General features: G+C 43.1%; 1 protein-coding gene across 3 annotated transcripts in view; it reads left to right on the top strand.

Annotated features, from left to right (window-relative positions):
* Positions 1 to 6948, top strand: part of MYO7A (myosin VIIA) — a 305890-nt gene extending 298942 nt beyond the window's left edge. For 2 of the 3 annotated variants that reach the window (XM_073612852.1, XM_073612851.1), the window contains one exon: positions 1411 to 6947. In XM_073612852.1, coding sequence (XP_073468953.1) covers positions 1411 to 1500 — 90 coding nt within the window. In that variant the 3' untranslated portion in view covers positions 1501 to 6947. Of the gene's footprint in view, positions 1 to 1410 lie in introns of all 3 variants that reach the window. The other variant, XM_073612854.1, reaches the window with a different exon arrangement.
* The last annotated feature ends 13230 nt before the right edge of the window (positions 6949 to 20178 follow it).

The following is a 20178-nucleotide window of genomic DNA, read 5'->3' as shown; positions in this document are numbered from 1 at the left end:
ATATTTTTTGGAATAAGCTAGATCCTTAATTTAAAGGTATCCTGTACTGAGAGAACTAGGAAAACTGCCATTGCTGGGCTCTCCCTCTGACAATGCTAGTTGCTTGGCTGCCATGCTAATCCATCAACACTAATTCCTTCTCAGTTACTGACCTGACATAAGAAGGCAAAGCAGGAGATCCCCCTTTCTTTGCTGCATATATCTTCCAAGACAGTGAATCATAAAACACAGGGGTTGATTTACTAAAACTGGAGCACTCAGAATCTGGTGCAGCGGTCCATGGTAGCCAATCAGCTTCTAAATTCCACTTAGACCAGGGATTTCCAAACTTTCTAAACAAAGGGCCCGTTTACTGTCCTTCAGACTTAAGGGTGGGGGTGGGCTTTGCCCATTGGGAGAAAAGGTCCACAAGCAAATGGAAAAAAAATAACGCCCCATCATTGGTGTGATTGGGAGGAATTGTGCCCCTTCCTTGGTGTCATTGGGAGGACTTGTACCCCTTCCTTGGTGTCATTGGGAGGACTTGTACCCCTTCCTTGGTGTCATTGGGAGGAATTGTACCCCTTCCTCGGTGTCATTTGGAGGAATTGTACCCCTTCCTTGGTGCCATTGGGAGGAATTGTACCCCTTCCTTGGTGCCATTGGGAGGAATTGTACCCTTTCCTCGGTGTCATTGGGAGGAATTGTACCCCTTCCTTGGTGCCATTGGGAGGAATTGTACCCCTTCCTCGGTGTCATTTGGAGGAATTGTACCCCTTCCTTGGTGCCATTGGGAGGAATTGTACCCTTTCCTATGTGTCATTGGGAGGAATTGTACCCCTTCCTCGGTGTCATTGGGAGGAATTGTACCCCTTCCTCGGTGCCATTGGGAGGAATTGTACCCCTTCCTTGGTGTCAGTGTGAGGAATTGTGCCCAATCGTTGGGGTCATTGGGAGTAATTGTGCTCCATTGTTGCGGTCATTGGGAGGACTTGTGCTCCATCATTGGTGTCATTGGGAGGAATTGTGCCCCATCATTGGTGTCATTGGGAGGAATTGTGCCCCTTCGTTGGGTTCAGTGGGGGGGGATTATGCCCTATTGTAGGTATCAGTGGATGAAATAGGACCCCAAGGCCCGGAAAAAAAAACAAGTAAAGGGCCGCATCTGGCCCCCGGGCCGCAGTTTGGAGACCACTAACTTAGACAATAAAACCTGGAAGCTTTGACCAAAAAAAACCTGGAAGCTGATTGGTTTCTATGTAGAGCTGCACCAGATTTTGCACTCTCCAGTTTTAGTAAATTACCCCACTAAGTCATTAGGCCGGCATGACAGCCAGGCAGCTAGAATTTCTACAAAGGGGTCAAAAACAGAACAGCTGTCATTACAGCACAGGTCCTGTAACCGTTTTTTTCATGACTTTGTCTCTTCAGGGATACAAGATGGACGATCTCTTGACTTCCTACATCAGCCAGATGCTGACATCGATGAATAAACAACGTGGAGCGAAGGGCAGCAAGTGAACTGAGCGGGATCGCTGGCAACTGGCGGTAGATTTGATTCGCTCTGCCAAGCCCGTGGGCTACCCGTGCACCTGGGGCAAGAGCTTTAGTCCTCAGGTATGGAACATGAACAGAGCCGAGTCCCAGACTTCCTCCGACACAGAGACTGAAGGTTCAACTTCCCTGTCCAGCGAGGACGACTACCTGTGACCGACGAGGGCAGTTTTGGTCATGGTTTTGGTTTACATCAAAGGGCCACAAACTGGGAGCGGATCGACAATAATGATCACTTAAGAAGAGCGTTTCCACTGTAAGGCTACAAAGGCAGTTAGGACTGTTGGCTGCTTAGAGATTTAATTACAGAATTTAAGAGACCCCCCCATCTTTACTAGATCCTCCATAGCTATTTTTTTTTATAAAATCCCTACCATACCTGCAGTCTCCTGGCTGGTCATGTGATATCACGGGTCCTTCCTCTTCTGACAGCTGCAGTGGGCAGTCCCTCCTCCTGGAGCAATTAGTGCTCAAGCAATGAGGTGTGAGTGTAGTTCTGTGTAATAGTCCTGTGAGCCCAGGCTGGTGTGATGAAGTACCCCCTAGGGATGCGTGTCCATGACAGCCTGGGCTCACAGAAAATGAGTTGGATGCCACTGGGTGTCCTTCAACCCAGAAAAGAAGTGGCACCGGATCACAGAATCTGCAGGTGAAAGCACCAGAGAGGAGGTGAGTATTGCAGCACAAGCTAAAAAGGCTGGGTTACTTATATTTTAATTTTATTGCAATGACGGACTTTACCCTTTTGTTGGCCTTATTTGCATCGCACTGGACACAATGCGCTACTAATGAGATGATTTGCAACAACTAGTTAAATCTCTCAGATTTGATTGCCCATATAGCCTTGACTGAGGCACATAGGATATATTTATTCTAAAGAGACCCTGTCGCCACACTTTCCATTCTCTACAATATCCATTTACGTTAGCTGCCTCTGTGTAGTCTATACAGAGTTACTGATGCCGCTTATCCCACAGAAATCCGGCCTTGGGTTTCCAAGCCGTATAAAGCCATTACCCCTTTTTTCCACCTGCAACATCACAATTTCTTTAAAGTGGAAGTAAACCCTCCTATAGTTTTCATCCAAGGAAGGAGCCATCTTGTCCTCTGTTTGTTCCTCAACTGCCATGGTGATGCCATTGGATGGTTTGACAGTTTGGTTGAGAGTACATCCGATGTGACAGTTATCATTCCCTAAATTTGCCGGAAATGTAACTGCTTTTTTAAAACTGTTAAATCTATGGGTTTACTTCCGTTTTAAGTTGCCCATTTCAACCACTTTTTGAGCTACAGGAAAATGTACATACGACTGCAAGTAGTAAGCAGAAATTAATTTAATCTACCACCTGCAGGTTTCGTCCACCACCATAAAACTGAGCAATAAAGTGAAAGCTTCAGTGCACTTTACTGAAAGACTGAATTGAAGTGAAATGGAATCAAAAAGGGGAAAAAAACTACAGCAATTTCATTAAATGTGGTTGTATCTCTTTTTTGTCCATTGACAGGCACACTAATGCCGCGTACACACGGTCGGACTTTCCGATGGGAAATGTTCGATGTGAGCTTGTTGTCGGAAAGTCCAACCGTGTGTATGCTCCATCGAACATTTGCTGTCGGAATTTCCGGCCACAAATGTTTGAGAGCAGGTTCTCAAATTTTCCGCCAACTTAACTTTGTTGTCGGAAATTCCAATCGTGTGTACACAAGTCCGTCGCACAAAAGTTCACGCATGCTCGGAATCAAGCAGAAAGAGCTGGCTATTGAACTTCCCTTTTCTCGGCTCGTCGTACGTCTTGTACGTCACCGCGTTCTCACGTTCTAGATTTTGGGCCAACATTTGTGTGACCGTGTGTATGCAATCCAAGTTTGAGCCAACATCCTTCGGAAAAAAATCCATGTTTTTTTTGTTGGAAAATCCTATCGTGTACGCGGCTTAAGTTTTTTGCCTTCGGGTTATACTGCACCCTACCAGAGGATTGGAGACTTGGAAAAAAAAACACAGGATAAGCCCTCCTACTACCAGCATGCCTCCATTGTTTGCTAGTGACCTTAGAAGTTGGTTGCCTTTTCTTCAGCTTTGCAGCATAAGCAACTACCCAATGTTTGTTCAATTGCTCTATCAAATTGCCATGTGTATGGCCAACAATACTGCAGCAGCGAGCAAATTCTTCCTAAATTGCAAGTGACAACCTTCTGCCCTGAGCTGCTACCAGTGCACTCTGAGCTACAACTAATACTGGATAGGAAATCCTTGTGTCTCCAACCTTCCCACCATCCCAGCACTGCGTCCTCGGTGAGTCTGTTCTGTGTTGGATGCCTGTATTTCCCGCTTCACGTTGTGATTCCATCCTCTGACCTCTTTATCACTGTTGCGTTCTCAGGCCATTGCCACTGCTGGAAGTGTTGAATGCTAATGAGTCTTAGGCCTCATTTACACTGGGCTGTGTTTTGTCAGTATGGGGATGTGGAGGTGTTCTGTTCATCCCTGTTCCAGCAGTCCCATTGTTGTCTATTGGGGCATAGTGGCTGCATGGACACAGCCGCTGCTTCCAATATGACATCCCTGTGGGTGCACAACCCTGAATGCACCCTGGGTGGGTTTGGGGACTTGCACTCACACCCATATGAATGTCTTATTGGGACCCAGTGGCTTTGTCTGTGCAGCCACTACATCCCAATAGACAACAATGGGACTGCCGACACAGGGATACATGGAATACATGCGCATCCCTGTGCCAGCCAGGCACAGCCTTGTACAGGGCATACATGTATTCACCTTGTGTGAACAAGGCCTTAAAGTGCAACCAACCTCTCTCAATCAACATTAACTAAATGTTTAATCCTTATGCTGCTAGCATTAGTAAATAGAAAGGTATATTATATTTACTTGTTTTAAATTTTTATTTTTACATTTCTTCTGTTGTTGTCACGCTTACCCCTAATGCAGACGGTCAGATGCTATAGCTGGCTTCTGTGTTCTTCACATATAGCAGCCCCCTTTCCCATAAGGGAAGCAGGCCTGCCGGTACTCGGTTGCCCTCAGGTCTTATACACAATGCTATAGTGCCTGACTACCACGCCGGGGCAGGCATGAACTGAGCACAGCAAACAGGTACTTGTGGTTGGCAGACAGGCAGAGTGATTCAATAAGAGTCCAGGTACAAGGCAGGCAAGGTTCAGAATAGTCATGATCAATCCATAGTCAAAAGACAGGCAGAGTTCAGAGAACAGTTGAGATCCGATCCAAGGTCATAAATAGGGGAATCCAAACAGCAGAGGAGGACAGACAGAGAGCTTGCATGTTTTAGACACGCTATCACAAGCATGAGACTGCAGGCTAGGCTGGCTTAAATCAGGTTTAGTCTCAACCCAGAGACTTGCTACATCAATCACCTTGTAGGTGGAAAGACATGACAGGGAAAATGCATCATAGCCAAAACCAGGATGCTGTAATGAGGCCAGCTGCTGCCAAAGAACAGGAGCATTCACACGCTCCTGACAGTTGCTTCCTGGTTTCCGGCCAAGGCCAAAGTGATGCCATACATCCCAAGAGTCATTATGGTTTAGGTTTTTTTTTTTTTTTCATTCATTTGGAGAGGAGGAGGGGCTTTCTCACACCCTCTGCCTGCATGCCTGAGATAAGGGCAGATGGATTTCAGGAAAAATAGTAAATGAAAAGTAAAGTAAATGCTACACAAATCATCTGACCTTACTCAAAAAGGCCACAGCTAGAAATGCTAGAGGTTTTTTTTTTATTTTTAAAGTGATTTATCAACACAAAACATGAAGACATGGATGAGTTCGCTTTGAATATTAAAAAAAAATTAATTTAAAAGAGTTTTCAGTCTGTGGTTCCCAGGTACAGTTAAGTTCAGTTTTAAGCTTAAAGTCTCGAATTTCGGCCATTTAGTCTGTGAGAGAGAGATTAAAATCTATTGATTTCCCCATCAACACTCACATCAAAGATGGAGGAATCACCAATGTATTCGGGCAGCCATGGCACCGGCGGCGGCTAGTGCTGGTGAACACTGACTGCATCTGATAGGATGCAGTCACTGTTTCACCGATAACTTTACAATTAGCTAGGTCCATTTTTTATTTGACTTTTGTCAAATTTTATCCAGTTCATCAGGGAGTTGCCAAAATTCAAACCATCTATGGCCACCTTCAGAAAGGGCTTCAGCTCTGGAATGGAAGGTGGGTAGGAGACACCGGCAACTGAAGATGTGACCTCCTCAATTGCATGAACTCTTCATCTGGAATTTTTTGTGAACTGACAGGTTGCGTTATCGCAAAGACACATTAAGCGCACATACATTTACACAATGTGCTGGTGCAAACGAGCCCCGAGGTTATGACACTCCAGGCAATGTCCCATTTCTATAACTCTACATAGACTGCACAGAGCGGATATTGTGAAGATTGTGGTGACAGGGTCTCTTTAACATGGTAGCGTTTATAATCCTTCCAATTTCCAGAGCCACAGAACAAGACGAATGCTAGATGGATGTTCCCGAGCAGAAACATGTATGGACATCTGAGAAGATGCCTCAGAAAGAATTAACGGAACATAATAAATAGAAAACCGATCCAATATATATCTCAATTGATGGAGTCCTAGAGAAATGTTACAGTATTTAAAGAGTAATTTTAACAAGATATATTATTTATTTAACTTAAAATGTTGTACCATTTTTGTGTTGAAATGTTGAATTTGGAAAAAGAGATGATTCAGTAAAAAAGACTGGTTGAATTTTAATGACAAATGTGTGGAATATCGTTCTTTTGTTGGAGGATGGGGTAATAAGGCAAGTGCTGTGTAGGTGTTTATTCATAAATAGTTCTTTAATTTTAAATATGTGCCAGGGGTGTCAAACTCAATGTCATCACGGGACGCATTAGTGTTATGGTTGCCCTCAAAGGGCCAGTTGTAGCTGTAAGACTAGATATCACGAGCACCCTACCCCTCCTTACATCACATGTCAAGAGTCCTCCACCCTCTATTACATCACAGTTCATCCCTTTTATCTTGTGCTGCTGCCGGGAAAAAGTTGGGGGTGGAGCTGGGAAGCAGAAAGTGCAGGGGTCCGGAGGAGGACCAGCTAAGGGCTGGAGTCAACTGCCGGAGTCTGCTGAATGCTAAGACGAGAGGGTGCTGTGGAGAGTTGAGGGCCATTTGTATTCAGCCCCCCTGAGTCAATACTTTGTAGAACCTCCTTTCACTGCAATTACAGCTGCAAGTATTTTTGGGGATGTCTCTACCAGCTTTGCACATCTAGAGAGAGTGACATTTCTGCCCATTCTTCTTTGCAAAATATCTCAAGCTCTGTCAGATTGGATGGAGAGCATCTGTGAACAGCAATGTTGAAGTCTTGCCCCAGATTCTTAATTGAGTTAGGTCTGGACTTTGAATGAGCCATTCTAACACATGAATATGCTTTGATCTAAACCATTCCATTGTAGCTCTGGCTGTATGTTTAGGGTCGTTGTCCTGCTGGAAGGTGAACCTCCGCCCCAGTCTCAAGTCTTTTGAAGACCCTAAAAGGTGTTCTTCTAAGATTGCCCTGTATTTGGCTCCATCCATCTTCCCATCAAATCTGACCAGCTTCCCTGTCCCTGCTGAAGAAAAGCATCCCCACAACATGATGCTGCCACCACCATGTTTCACGGTGGGGATGGTGTGTTCAGGGTAATGTGCAGCGTTAGTTTTCTACCCCCACCTGATGTCATTAGCACACACACTCTGCATCATCTACCCTCAGCTGGTCAACTCCTTCCTGTGTCATGACCTAAAGTCTGTTCAGGAAGTAAGGCAGAAGTAATGGAGCAGGATTGTTAAACATCCAAGAAGAGAGTGAGGTAAGCGTGGGTAGAATAAATGGAAAGCTGTTTTATTTTTGCAAAAGAAGTACATTAATGCTATATTGGTACATAGGGGAGCTGGAATTTAGAAAAAAAAAAAAAAAAGTGAATTTAGCCTTTAAACTTCTCCACAACTTTTTCCCTGACCTGTCTGGTGTGTTCCTTGGCCTTGATGATGCTGTTTGTTCACTAAGGTTCTCTAACAAACCTGAGGGCTTCACAGAACAGCTGTATTTATACTGAGATTAAATTACACACAGGTGGACTCTATTTAAGAATTAGGTGACTTATAAAGGCAATTGGTTCCACTAGATTTTAGCTGGGGGTATCAGAGTAAAGGGGGCTGAATATAAATACACGCCACACATTTCACATATTTATTTGTAAAAAATGTTGAAAACCATTTTATCATTTTCCTTCCTCTTCACAATTATGTGCCACTTTGTGTTGGTCTATCAAATAAAATCCCCAATAAAATACATTTACGTTTTTGGTTGTAACATGACAAAATGTGGAAAATTTCAAGGGGTATGAATACTTTTTTTAAGGCACTGTCTGTCCTCTCTGCTGCTGAGAGGTGGAAGGGCCGCATGAAATGGCCTGGCAGGATGGATTCGGCCCGCGGGCCTTGTGTTTGACATGTGATTGATTTGATTTCCTGTCTATTAAGGTTAATTTGCACTATAAGCAAGGAAGCTTCGATCTCTGTGGTATATTAATGGGCTTTTACTCAACAAAAAATCTGTACATACAATTACAATCCACTGGATCTCTTATACTATGCTGTGGTATGTGGCATCACACCTGTAACTTGCGAAGTGGGGCCTCCATGAATTGGACTTGTTTTTCCAGCATACTGTACCCTACAAATGCTCGACTGGATTGAGATCTGGAGAAATTGGAGGACAGGTCAACACCTCCAACTCGTGTTCCTCAAACCATTCTTGAATTCATCAGACGAGGCCACCTTCTTCCATTACTCCATGGTCCAGTTCTGATGCCCACTTGCTCATTGTAGGAGCTTTTGGCTGTGGACACATGTTAGCATGGGCATACTGACCGGTCTGTGGCTACACAGCCCCATGAGCAGCAAACTGTGTGTTCTGACACCTTTCTATCGAAACCAGCATTTTCAGCAATTTGAGCTACAGTGGCTCTTCTAGCCTACACAGGCCAACCTTCACTCCGCCCGTACACCAATGAGCCTTGGCCGCCCATGACCATGTTTCCAGTTCGCCAGTTTTCATTCCCTGGACCCCCTTTGGTTGTTCCTGACCACTAAAGACCGGGAACATACCACAAGAGCTGAAGTTTTGCAGGTGCTCTGACCCATTTGCTCAAATCGTTACTCAGAGGTCTCAAACTGGTGGCCCTCCAGCTGTTGCAAAACTACAAGTCCCAAGAGGCATTGCAAAGGCTGACAGTTACAAGCATGAATCCCACAGGCAGAGGCATGATGGGACTTGTAGTTTTGTAACAGCTGGAGGGCCGTCAGTTTGAGATCTCTGCTTTACGCACTCAAAGTTGCTCAAATCCTTACAGTTGCCCATGTTTTTTCTGCTTTTAACACATCAACTTCAGGGACAACATGTTCACTTGCTGTCTTATATATCCCACCTGCTTTCAGGTGCCATTGTCACAGGATAATCAATGTGATTCACTTTACCTGTCAGTGGTCATAATGTTATAATATTGTACAAGAAAGGCTGCTCTAGGTTAAATAAGAAACACGAAATGCAAAAGCTGCTAGCACATGTATGCTGGAATAACAACATAAAAGAAAGTATTGTAACGTAGGTGCAGCGCTTGGAACCAAAAAATCAGATTATAAAGTCCAATTTACATATTCATGATCAGTCCATATAAAAGCATTCCTAATCCTGCTTCAAATACAAATTGGAAAGCAGAAATCAATATGGGTAAAGAGAAGGAGTATCCAGAAAGGAGCCGTCGCCAGTGGCGTCGCTAGGGGGTGGTTTTTGGGGCTATAGCCCCAAATCTGGTGCCCATAGCCCTGAGTCTCTGCAGGGGTCCCCAAGGGCAGGGGAGGCTCTCTGGGGACCCTGATTTAAGGGGGAGGCTCTCTGGGGACCCTGATTTAAGGGGGAGGCTCTCTGGGGACCCTGATTTAAGGAGGAGGCTCTCTGGGGACCCTAATGTAAGGGGGAGGCTCTCTGGGGACCCTAATGTATGGGGGAGGCTCTCTGGGGACCCTAATGTAAGGGGGAGGCTCTCTGGGGACCCTAATGTAAGGGGGAGGCTCTCCGGGGACCCTAATGCAAGGGGGAGGCTCTCTGGGAACCCTGATGTAAGGGGGAACTCTATGGGGATATATATATATATACACACACACACACACGTATATTATATACATGTGTATGCCCGCCCAAGCGTATGACTTTCTTTACTACGCTGCTATGGGCTCTAGCCCCAGATCTTTGTAGACCTAGCAACGCCCCTGGCCGTCGCACTGCCTCTTACCCTTCAATGTGGACCCCCACCAAGAAAGGTCAAACAAGCGTGTTCAAAGTGATCCTGGGATGGTGTCACTGAAGTTAAATCACCCGGCTCCTCCTAATAAGATGTTCCTCCACTGCCCACGATATCCTCAATGCTTTCATAAAGGTATGAAGGGATAAAAGGGGCATATCATAGTGTAGTATGTTCAATAAAATTGAACATACTTCTGATCTGATCTTGGTGCAAGATCAGATCAGGCATCAATGCAAAAGAAAACCAAAGTTTCTAAGCATCAAAATGGCTGCAGTACGCAATGACGTCACACGTCACGACTCCTCCCTACGCGTTTTATCATCAATGACGTTGTCAGGGGTGTGGTCAGCGCACAACATCGCGCTGTATATATAAGACGCCTTCTCTTTACCCATATTGATCGCTACTTTCCAATTTTTATTTCAAGCCGTATTGGGAATGTTTTTATATGGACTGAACATGAATATGTAAATTGGACTTTATAATCTGATTTTTGGGTCCAAGGGCGGCACCTATGTCATAATGCTATGGCTGATCGGTGTATTAATTCATGTTGTTGTCACAGGTCCATGACTTCCAAAGTATTGAGGCCAGAGGTTCAGCATAACAGCCAGGCCACTGGCATTTTAAGGAGTTCAGCTTTTTCTATAGTAGAGGTTTATTATAGATCGCACTCTGTGTGTTTGATAATTGTTTGATAATTGTAAGATCAGCCAGTTTTAAAGGAAACAAATGGGGTCTATTTATTTAAAAAAAAAAAAATTCACATAGCTATTTATCTGGTAGAACTTGCATATTCATTCGTTCTGTGCAAATAAAGCAAAAACCGAATGTTAGCAAGCCATTTCCTCTACAGTTTGAATATTTCTCATTCAACCTCTAGACTAGAGGAAATAGCCTGAGAACATTTGATTTTGGCCGTATCACAAAGAACAAATGCTTCACTGGACAAAAAGCTATGTGAATTTTGTATAAATAAACCCCATGGTGTTTTCAATAGGTACATGTTCAAAGTAATTATTAACCAGTTGCTGACCGCCCTATAGCAGTTTTACTGTATATACGTGATCTGCGGGTGTCGGGCACTCGATATCCTCCGGCACCCACCGATCATCGGGCAGACACTCAGAACGGAGGTCTGCCTATGTAAACAAGGCAGAGTTCTGTTCTGACGGGGGGAAGAATGGATTCAGTATTCCTGCAAAGCAGGGATTTGAATCCACGTCTAGTCTTCACCTAGTAAAAGCACACATAGTAAACACAAACACTGGCTAGGCACACATTTAACCCATTGATTGCCCCTGATGTTTAACCCCTTTAACCCCTGCAGTGCGCAATGACGTCACGACTCCTCCCTACGCGTTTTATCATCAATGACGTTGTCAGTCAAAGCAGCACACATAGTTAACACAAACACTGGCTAGGCACACATTTAACCCATCGATTGCCCCTGATGTTTAACCCCTTCCCAGCCAGTGTCATTAGTACAGTGACAGTGCAATTGTCAGACACAGCACCGCAAACAAATGGCCTGGTCATGAAGGGGGGTAAATCCTCTGGAGGGCAAGTGGTTAATTTCTGATGACAATATCAGTTTTGGCTGGAGTAACCCCCTAAACAAACACAGAGGTTGATTTACTAAAGGCAAATAGACTGTACACTTTGCAAGGGCATTTGCTCCAGAGCTTAGTAAATGAGGTGAAGCTTCACTTTGAAAATAATAGCGAATCACATGCATGGAGAATTTTTTTTTAAAAAAATGTATTTTTGCTTGCATATGATTGGATGATGGAAGTCAGCAGAGTTCTCCCTCATGATGGAAGTCAGCAGAGTTCTCCCTCATTTACTAAGCTCTGAAGAAAATTCCCTTGCGAAGTGCACTGTCTATTTGCCTTTAAGAAACTAACCCTATAGTGTAACCGATCACAGAGCCTTCCCTTGGTTTTCTGAATGCACAATTATAGAGAAACTTCCCGGTGTGACAGATTTTTTCTCCAGCTTAACCGTTAGGCGACCGTATACAGTACATATACAGCAGCAAGGCTGCTCTCCTGTGCAGAATCACGCACCTGTACGTGGTTTTGCACTTCCAGGACTGGGGCGCCAATCAACAGCATAGAGTCCGCTGGGACCCACTGATCGTTCCCGAGAGCAGCAGAACGGCGGTCTGCTTATGTAAACAAGGCAGATCGCTGTTCTGTCAGTAGGGAAGGTAGTGGTCCTGTGTTTCTGCTAAGCAGGAACACAGATCTCTGCCTTCCCACAGTACAAGCACCTCCTTAGGAACACATTTAACCCTTTGATCACCCCCCCATGTTAACCCTCTTCCCAGCCAGTGTCATTAGTACAGTGCATATTTTTAGCACTGATTAGTGTCTCTGGTCGCCAAAAAAGTGTCAGTTAGTGTCCAAATTGTCCACCGCAATGTCACAGTCCCGCTATAACTTGCTGATGGCCGCCATTACTAGTAGAAAAAAATAAAGAAATAAATCACAATTGCATGAATATATCCCCAATTTTGTAGACGTTATAATTTTTGGAGCAAACCAATCAATATACGCTTATTTTAATTTTTTTTTTACCAAAAATTGTCTGCCGCAATGTCGCAGTCCCGCTATAAGTCAATGATCCTCGCCATTACTAGCAGAAAAATGAAGAAATAAATCACAATGCCATGAATATATCCCCTATTTTGTATACACTATAACTTTTGAGCAAACCAATCAATGTACGCTTACCGTATATACTCGAGTATAAACCGAGTTTTTCAGCCCATTTTTTTTAGTCAATATGTTTTCCCAGTTTTTTGCGGTAAAATTAGGTGCCTCGGCTTATATTCGGGTCGACTTAGGCTTGACTCACACTAATGCGTTTTTTGATGCATTTTGCAGAAATGCATGGAAATTTTTTAACATGGGTTCCTATGGAACATGTTCACATCCAATGCATTTTTGTGCCTCTGCGTTTTTGGAAAGGGTCTGGGACTTTTTTTTTCATGCAAAATGCAGCGTTTTGCATGTGATAGAATTCAATGGACCCGCATCCAAAACGCAAATACTGCGTTTTTGCCACGATTGCCGTTTTGCAGGGTTTTTTTTTTCTTCTTTTTTTTTTTTACACTGTATATAGCTGGTTGCTAAGCAACCACAGTGTAAAAAAAACTGTAAAGAAAAAAAATGCAAAACGCGGTAAAAACCCGACAAAAAAGCAACATGCATAGACGTGAATCGAGCCTAATACTCGAGTATATACTGATTTTTTCTTTTACCAAAAATATGTAACCGAATACATGTTGACCTAAATTGATGAAAAAAAAAATAGATTTTAAAAAAAATTTTTTTTTTTTTTTTTTTATTGGATATATTTTTAAGCAGAAAGTAGAAAATAATGTTTTTTCTTCTCAAAATTGTCGGCTTTTTTTTTTTGTTTATAGCGCAAAAAATAAAAACAGCAGAGGTGATCAAATACCACCAAAAAGAGAAAAAAAAAAAAAGGACATCAATTTTATTTGGGTACAGCGTCGCAACTGTCAGTTAAAGTAACGCAGTGCTGCATCGCAAAAAAATGGCCTGGTCGTAAAGGGGGGTAAATCTTCCACAGCTGAAGTGGTTAAGAAAAACAAAGAAGTCATTTTGTCTTTTTAAAAAACATTTTTATTACAGCGTCCGACACAGCTCCACTGTAACATGAAGTAACATCATACATTTAGGATACATTATTGCTCTACATAGCAGCTTATTCAGTTCCCAATACAGTAGCTGATCGTAAACATACAACAAACACGTTACTAACATAAATCACATATCAATAAAGAGACACTCCGGTCAGACATGAAAATTATACAAAGCGGACACACATCCTCTCCCTTTAGCTGATCATTTATATTAAAATATGATTCTACAATCTACCTTTAGAGTTACCAGCCACTATGTAGTGCAGGGGGGCTTGTCTGATTGGGTACAGATTGTATGGATTTATTTTTTTAGGTAGCCTTCATATAATATATAGTTTTAGTAAATATAAAAATACATTGTAAAATCAAATGGTAACATATATGGCTAACTTTAATCTCATCCTGGAAAACGATAGTGCACCCCCTCTGAAAATTCTACTTTTCCTTGTAGTCCAATTCTACCTCTGAGAAAATAGGGACAGCTCACATACTAACCATTCAGTTAGTTCACACTGTAGCACTGCATTAGCACGTGTGCCTTAACATACACAAATTGTCAAAAGTATTGGGACGCCTGCCTTTACACGCACATGAACTGTAATGGCATCCCAGTCTTAGTCCGTAGGGTTCAATATTGAGTTGGCCCACCCTTTGCAGCTATAACAACTTCAACTCTTCTGGGAAGGCTGTCCACAAGGTTTAGGAGGGTATCTATGGGAATGTTTGACCATTCTTCCAGAAGCGCATTTGTGAGGTCAGGCACTGATGTTGGATGAGAAGGCCTGGCTCGCAGTCTCCGCTCTAATTCATCCCAAAGGTGTTCTGTCGGGTTGAGGTCAGTCACGTTCCTGCACCCCAAACTCGCTCATCCATGTCTTTATGGACCTTGCTCGATAAAGACATGGATGAGCAAGTTTGGGGTGGTGGAACTTGACTGGTCCTGACCTCAACCCGACAAAACACCTTTGGGATGAATTATAGCCGAGACTGCAAGCCAGGTCTTCTCATCCAACATCAGTGCCTGCACCAGCAACACCTCCTGCATCCAACTCCCTCTCCCCTCCCCCCTGGTCCATGGAGGGGATTTCTTTCGTGAGGCCGGTCTCTAGTGCCGTGAAGGTTGGGGACCACTGCTGTACTGTACACCAAGATATAAAATTTACAGGTACATCAATACTCCTGTTATTAATCCTCCAGTACAGGACACGGGATTTGATTCTAAGACCAAGGGACGTCCCCAAGTAATAAATCGAGGGCCGGCCACGAAAACAACCAAAATTGCAGCAACAGGCCCACAGGAAGAACAAGAAGGGTCAAAGGACCCAAAGAGACAGAAAACAGCAGAAGCACCTTGTAGCCAAAGCAGGTATCAGCAGAGGCACAAACAGTCACCTGTCAAAAAAACAGCTGTGAAAACGTGAAAAACTGTCAGTGGCCTGAAATCCATGGGAAGCTCCAATGTCAAATGCCCTTGGGGTAACGGGTTTAGGTAGGGGAAGAGGGACTCTATCCCTGAGGACAGAAGCCCTGAAAGAAAGGCAGTATAGCTGAATTGTGCAAGAGGAGGGGGAAATCCCATAGAGTGGAATACGAATACGTATCCATAGTAGAATGGAATACGGGTCCGTTGGCAAGGGAATACATGGTAGGCAGCCATTGATGATAGTCTTGACCACACCCATAATGCAATTTTTAGGTGTTTGACATGCCTTCAAGGCTGGACATAGGGAGGGAAATGACATTCCCACGGAAGGCAATAAATGGAACCCCAGGAAAGCAAGGTTTAACGCGGTTTACGAGTGAAAGCAAGCAAGTAACAAGCAAGTAACGTGGTTTACGAGCGTTTCGCAGTATGAGCTTTGCGAGCGTTGTCTCGCAAGACAAGCAGGATTCAAGCCGTTGGGGTGTGCAGTACCACATTTGGCCAGAGGTGCGGGGGCGCCGGTGACGCTCGGAGACACTCGGAAACACTCAGTTCCCGAGTGTCTCTGAGCGCCTCCGAGTGGTCTTCGAGCGTCTCCGAGTGTCTCCGGCACCCCGCACCTCTGGTCACATGCGGTACTGCATAGACAAGCAGCGGCTATGGAACGGATTATCTGAGTTTACATTATTTCCTATGGGAAAAATCGCTTTGATATACGAGTGCTTTGGATTACAAGCGTTCTTCTGGAATGAATTATGCTTGTAATCCAAGGTATTACTGTACTTTGGCCCCATTGAGCATAAGAAAAGCAGGGGACCCCCAGGAAGAAAACAGGGAAAGAAAGTGCAGAACTACAACTGTTTGGGTTTACGAAGAGAAGAAGGTTCCATTCCTACAGAGGACCTCATATTCAAAATACACCCCCCCGCCCATCTCTGCCATAGTATCTCATGTGTCCGGCGTCCTGAAAGGGGCCGGGCACATGAATAGGGAGTGCGGCGGAGGTGTCGGGGGGGCGGCACCCGTGCACCCACAATGCACGGGCCGCCACTGATAGGGAGTAAAACCTATTACATCGCGGTTACTTTTATAGTTAGAGGATCACTCATACGAGAGATGTAGTGGTAGGTCTACAGAAGACCAGGCAGAATCCATGCTGCTGTGGTGGACTTAGTGGAACGTCTACAGGAGAGCAGCCGGGAGACTGGTTACGGCAGTAATTAGAATAGATGCTTTTAGGAGCATTGTTTAGTGGATAAAAGTCCACATGTAGGATTTTGAAAATTCCTTGTAATCCTGTCTAAGAGGGAGGGAGGTGACCACTCCTCATGATTGGAAACTGCAAGGAGGTGTAGGAAAAAAAATCTGCCTTGTGAAGCAATTTAGAAGGTGTAGCAGTGAGAAAAACAATGGAGAAAAGACAGCAATAGAGTCGCTTTGTGCACCTCTCTGAAGAATAGAGTGGAATAGATGTCTTTCCTCTAAGGTGAAGCTATCGTCAATAGACATCCCTATCCCCCCCTCCCTTATCAAGGGGTGTGGGGAATCTTTGATGTGAAGGTTTTTGAGGAGGGCAGGTGGGCTTAGAAGTGAAGCATCTGCCAGGAGGTGAAGGACCGGTAGTAGATGATGACACCCCTCTGGGGAGGCACAGATTTTATCTGTACGGTGGAGGAGGCCCGTTCGATAGGAAAGCGTTATTGAGGATAGTGGGGTCAAAACCCTCCTCCCTCAGTAACTACCTCGATGTATTCCTAAAGAGAATTTCCAAAAGGGAGCTCATTATGTTAATAGCCTGAGAGGAACTTTCAGTAGTGAGGTGGAAGAAAATACCTACTTACATGCGACTGGTACCCTGCAGCCTCTTCTCTATGGTGTTGTCTTCACGTAGGACTACCAGTGAGGTTGCCAAGGGCTTGCCCACAATTCAGAGCATCAGAGAGAAGAGAAAAGAACCAGCTACCAGGGGAATGATGGATAAGGTAAGTAAAAAAAATTTTGTTTGGTACCCCTTGCAATGTGGGGGAGCCTTTATTATAAACCCAGAGATCAGCTTTAAGTCAGTCTATTAATTTGCGTTACTGCAGTGCAACAGTGTAAACAGTGCCTTATGCCCCGAAAAAGATGCATCTCTCCAATACAAAAGAAAAAAGGCTACATGTAGTAATTTTTTGTGGTGCGACAACCGGTAGTACATGTGTTGTGGTGCACAATGACACACACGTCTTTTGGGGTGATGGCTCTACATCACAGTAATGTGCATTACCGCAGCTCAACATGTGGCCTTAAGGTTCATTAGTAGGAGATCTACCTATACCCTGGTAAGGTGTTCCTAAAATGTTAAAGTACATCTAAAGCCTAAACTCTTTATTTAGTTTGGATATAGTAGAAAAAGTAGAAAAAGGTTACAATCCGTGTCATTTTATTTTTGTCTGTGTCCCTGACTTGGGGAGACAACAGAAAGTGATTTGAAATCTTCGGAAGTCACTGGAAAAGGGGTCCCCATTGATAAATTTCCCATTTCCTCCCGTTCCGATGAAAGCCATTCAATATTTAGATTCAGCCTCAGTGAAAATGGACACTGGGACACATAGGGGGTCTATTGCACAAATGTCAGAAGCATTCCTGCAATCTGAACGAAATTTGACAGTTAGAGAGAGTGTTACTGTGCCGGCGGTGTTCCGCGATCGTTGCTGGACGTCATACGGCGTCGCGCGCATGCGTAGTTGTTGCGGCGCGTGCGTATGACGTCACATTTCCTTGAGTTTAGTTTATTTAATTTATTTCATTTTAAATTCTCACATTTATTTTCATAATATAGTACACCATTTTGCATCATTTCACTTTGTGACTCATTTTATTATATTCACATAATTGGATCTTTGTTACTACATTTAATTCAATTTTTGATTACTCTGATTACTCTTACACACGATACACAATGGCACCCATGTGGGTCCCCATTGTTGCCAAGGCATATGAATACACAATCAAACGTTTTAACACACTCAAATGACAACTGATAATTCAAATATTTAATCAGTGGCTGTATACTGTGGCAATATCCTCAATAGCTTAAATATACCCCCTTTTTTTTAACTTAATGCAAAAATAGTATGTTTATTATGATATACTACAGGTGCTCCCCTCCTCATCTCCTCTGGGGGTCCACACAAACGATCTCTTGTAAGTTCCTTGAGGGCGGGGTCTGTGCTGTGGGAGGTGGAGACGACACACAAATGGTCTCGGGATTGCTGAAATTAGCTTTTAAAGAAAACTCTGGCTATAGGGCATGTCTTTCTCTCTTCCATCATCATGATTGGTAAATATGCATCGTTGTGTGTGGTTAGATATAATGGTAAAATGTGTAATGATTATTAAATGCAAAATATTTCTTTTTCTCTGCATAGAAATAAAACTACCCCCCTTGAAGAAGACCACAATTAGAAGGGTCGAAACGCGTAGGGGTTTTATGTGGAAGACCACTTTTGCAGTAAAACGCAAATTTTATGAGGATTTCATACAATAATGTAGTTCCATTACGATTGATGGATTTGCCATTTTCATGTAAATGCCAGAGCTCAGTTTTTTTACAACTCTATGTAACTGCTAAACTGCCTTTTGATATAATAAAGAATTTTTAATTAATTACCTTTTGAATAATTTTTTGACTGCTAAAAAACCCCATGAGGAAATCTTTCCATTATATAAACGCTTCAGGACGTGCAGCACGGGCAGCTCATATATATATGTGTGTTTTTTCTATTCTATGTGACAGTATTTTTACAGTATCTTTTCTAAGAGATTAATGCCTGTATTGTCAGCTCCATCTAGTGGCCAGAATGAAGTATAGTTTTCTGAAATAGCTCAGTGCGAAAACTATAGTGCATTTTGGCCATTAGATGGGGCTGATGATACGGGAATTAATCTAAAAAAAAAATGAGGTGACATGTCATTCAGCTTGCAGGAATGTTTCTGATTTTTGTGCAGTTAATGTTTTATAAATATTTATAATATAATAATTATAATATAGTCTAAATCTCCTCTACTAGGACATGGACATCAATAAAAAAAAAAATGGCAGTGGTTCTAATTTTTTCCCCACTCCACTGAAAAAAAAAAAAAAAAAGATTTGGCTTTTGATTTATTTAGCTTAAAGCTGTGCCTTGCTGTTGTGCTTAAATAAATAGTAACAGAGTCCCTAATCTACTTTCCTTGCAGATCATTCCATAAATTCCTATGACCAAATCCAAAAAATTGAGGAACGTTATCTTTGCTGAAAGAAATGATCACCCAATCAGAATTCTGATGCTGCGCTTCAACATCGTTCATGTGACCAATCACATAGCTTTTGCTTAAGTGACCAGCAATGGAGGGAGCCTGTAGCAGCATGTTCTCCAGAAGTGTTTCAGCTTTTCTGTTACTTATTTATCCTTCCAAAGAAAGACAGCTAACACAACCTTCAGCCAGCCCTAGTTCTTCTCTTTTTTTTTTTTTTTTTTTTTTTTTTTGCACCATGGACCATAGCTTTTTTTTTGCCACAAATGTACACATGCAAATGCCAATGTGCGCATACATGTACCTGCACAAGCCTATACCAAAGCGTGCATGGTGCAAGGTGCATTTAAATATGTACACAAATCTACATGCTCTTGTGCTCTGTACACTTGCTGTGACTCAGCTCTTATGAATAGTCCAAGTCACAATAAAGACAGCGAGGACTGAACTAGTCAGTTCCCAGCCGGAGATCACAGTCCACAGAAGTCCACAGACAGCGATCATCTAACAAAATAGTGTTTCCAAACACCTGAGCTTGTATCTGCTCCTTATTATGAAAGGGCAGACAGAGATGGGTGCTACACTTTGTACGCAACAGAGAAATAAAGGTTAAGTCCTCTATACTGCAATCGAATTCAACAGAACTAATTACATCTGGCAAATGGAGATCTAATGCATCCTTTCTCCACCTTTTGTTTATGCTGGAGGAACCCTGTGGAATTAGTTTTCAGGCCTCAGGGACCCCCTGCTAAAAAGTATAGAGATAAAAAAAAAAAAAACAGAATAATAGTGGATCCTTTTTAAAATACCTTCTGCCTTTTATGACTAAATTGCTTGTAATAATAAACATCTGAAATGAAACAAATAATAATTATGACCAAAAAAAAAAAAAGAAACACAAACTACAAAAAGGTAA

Source organism: Aquarana catesbeiana, linkage group LG02 (genome assembly GCF_042186555.1).
Source record: "Aquarana catesbeiana isolate 2022-GZ linkage group LG02, ASM4218655v1, whole genome shotgun sequence".
Lineage (NCBI taxonomy): Eukaryota > Metazoa > Chordata > Amphibia > Anura > Ranidae > Aquarana > Aquarana catesbeiana.
This window is presented reverse-complemented; position numbering and strand designations above follow the sequence as displayed.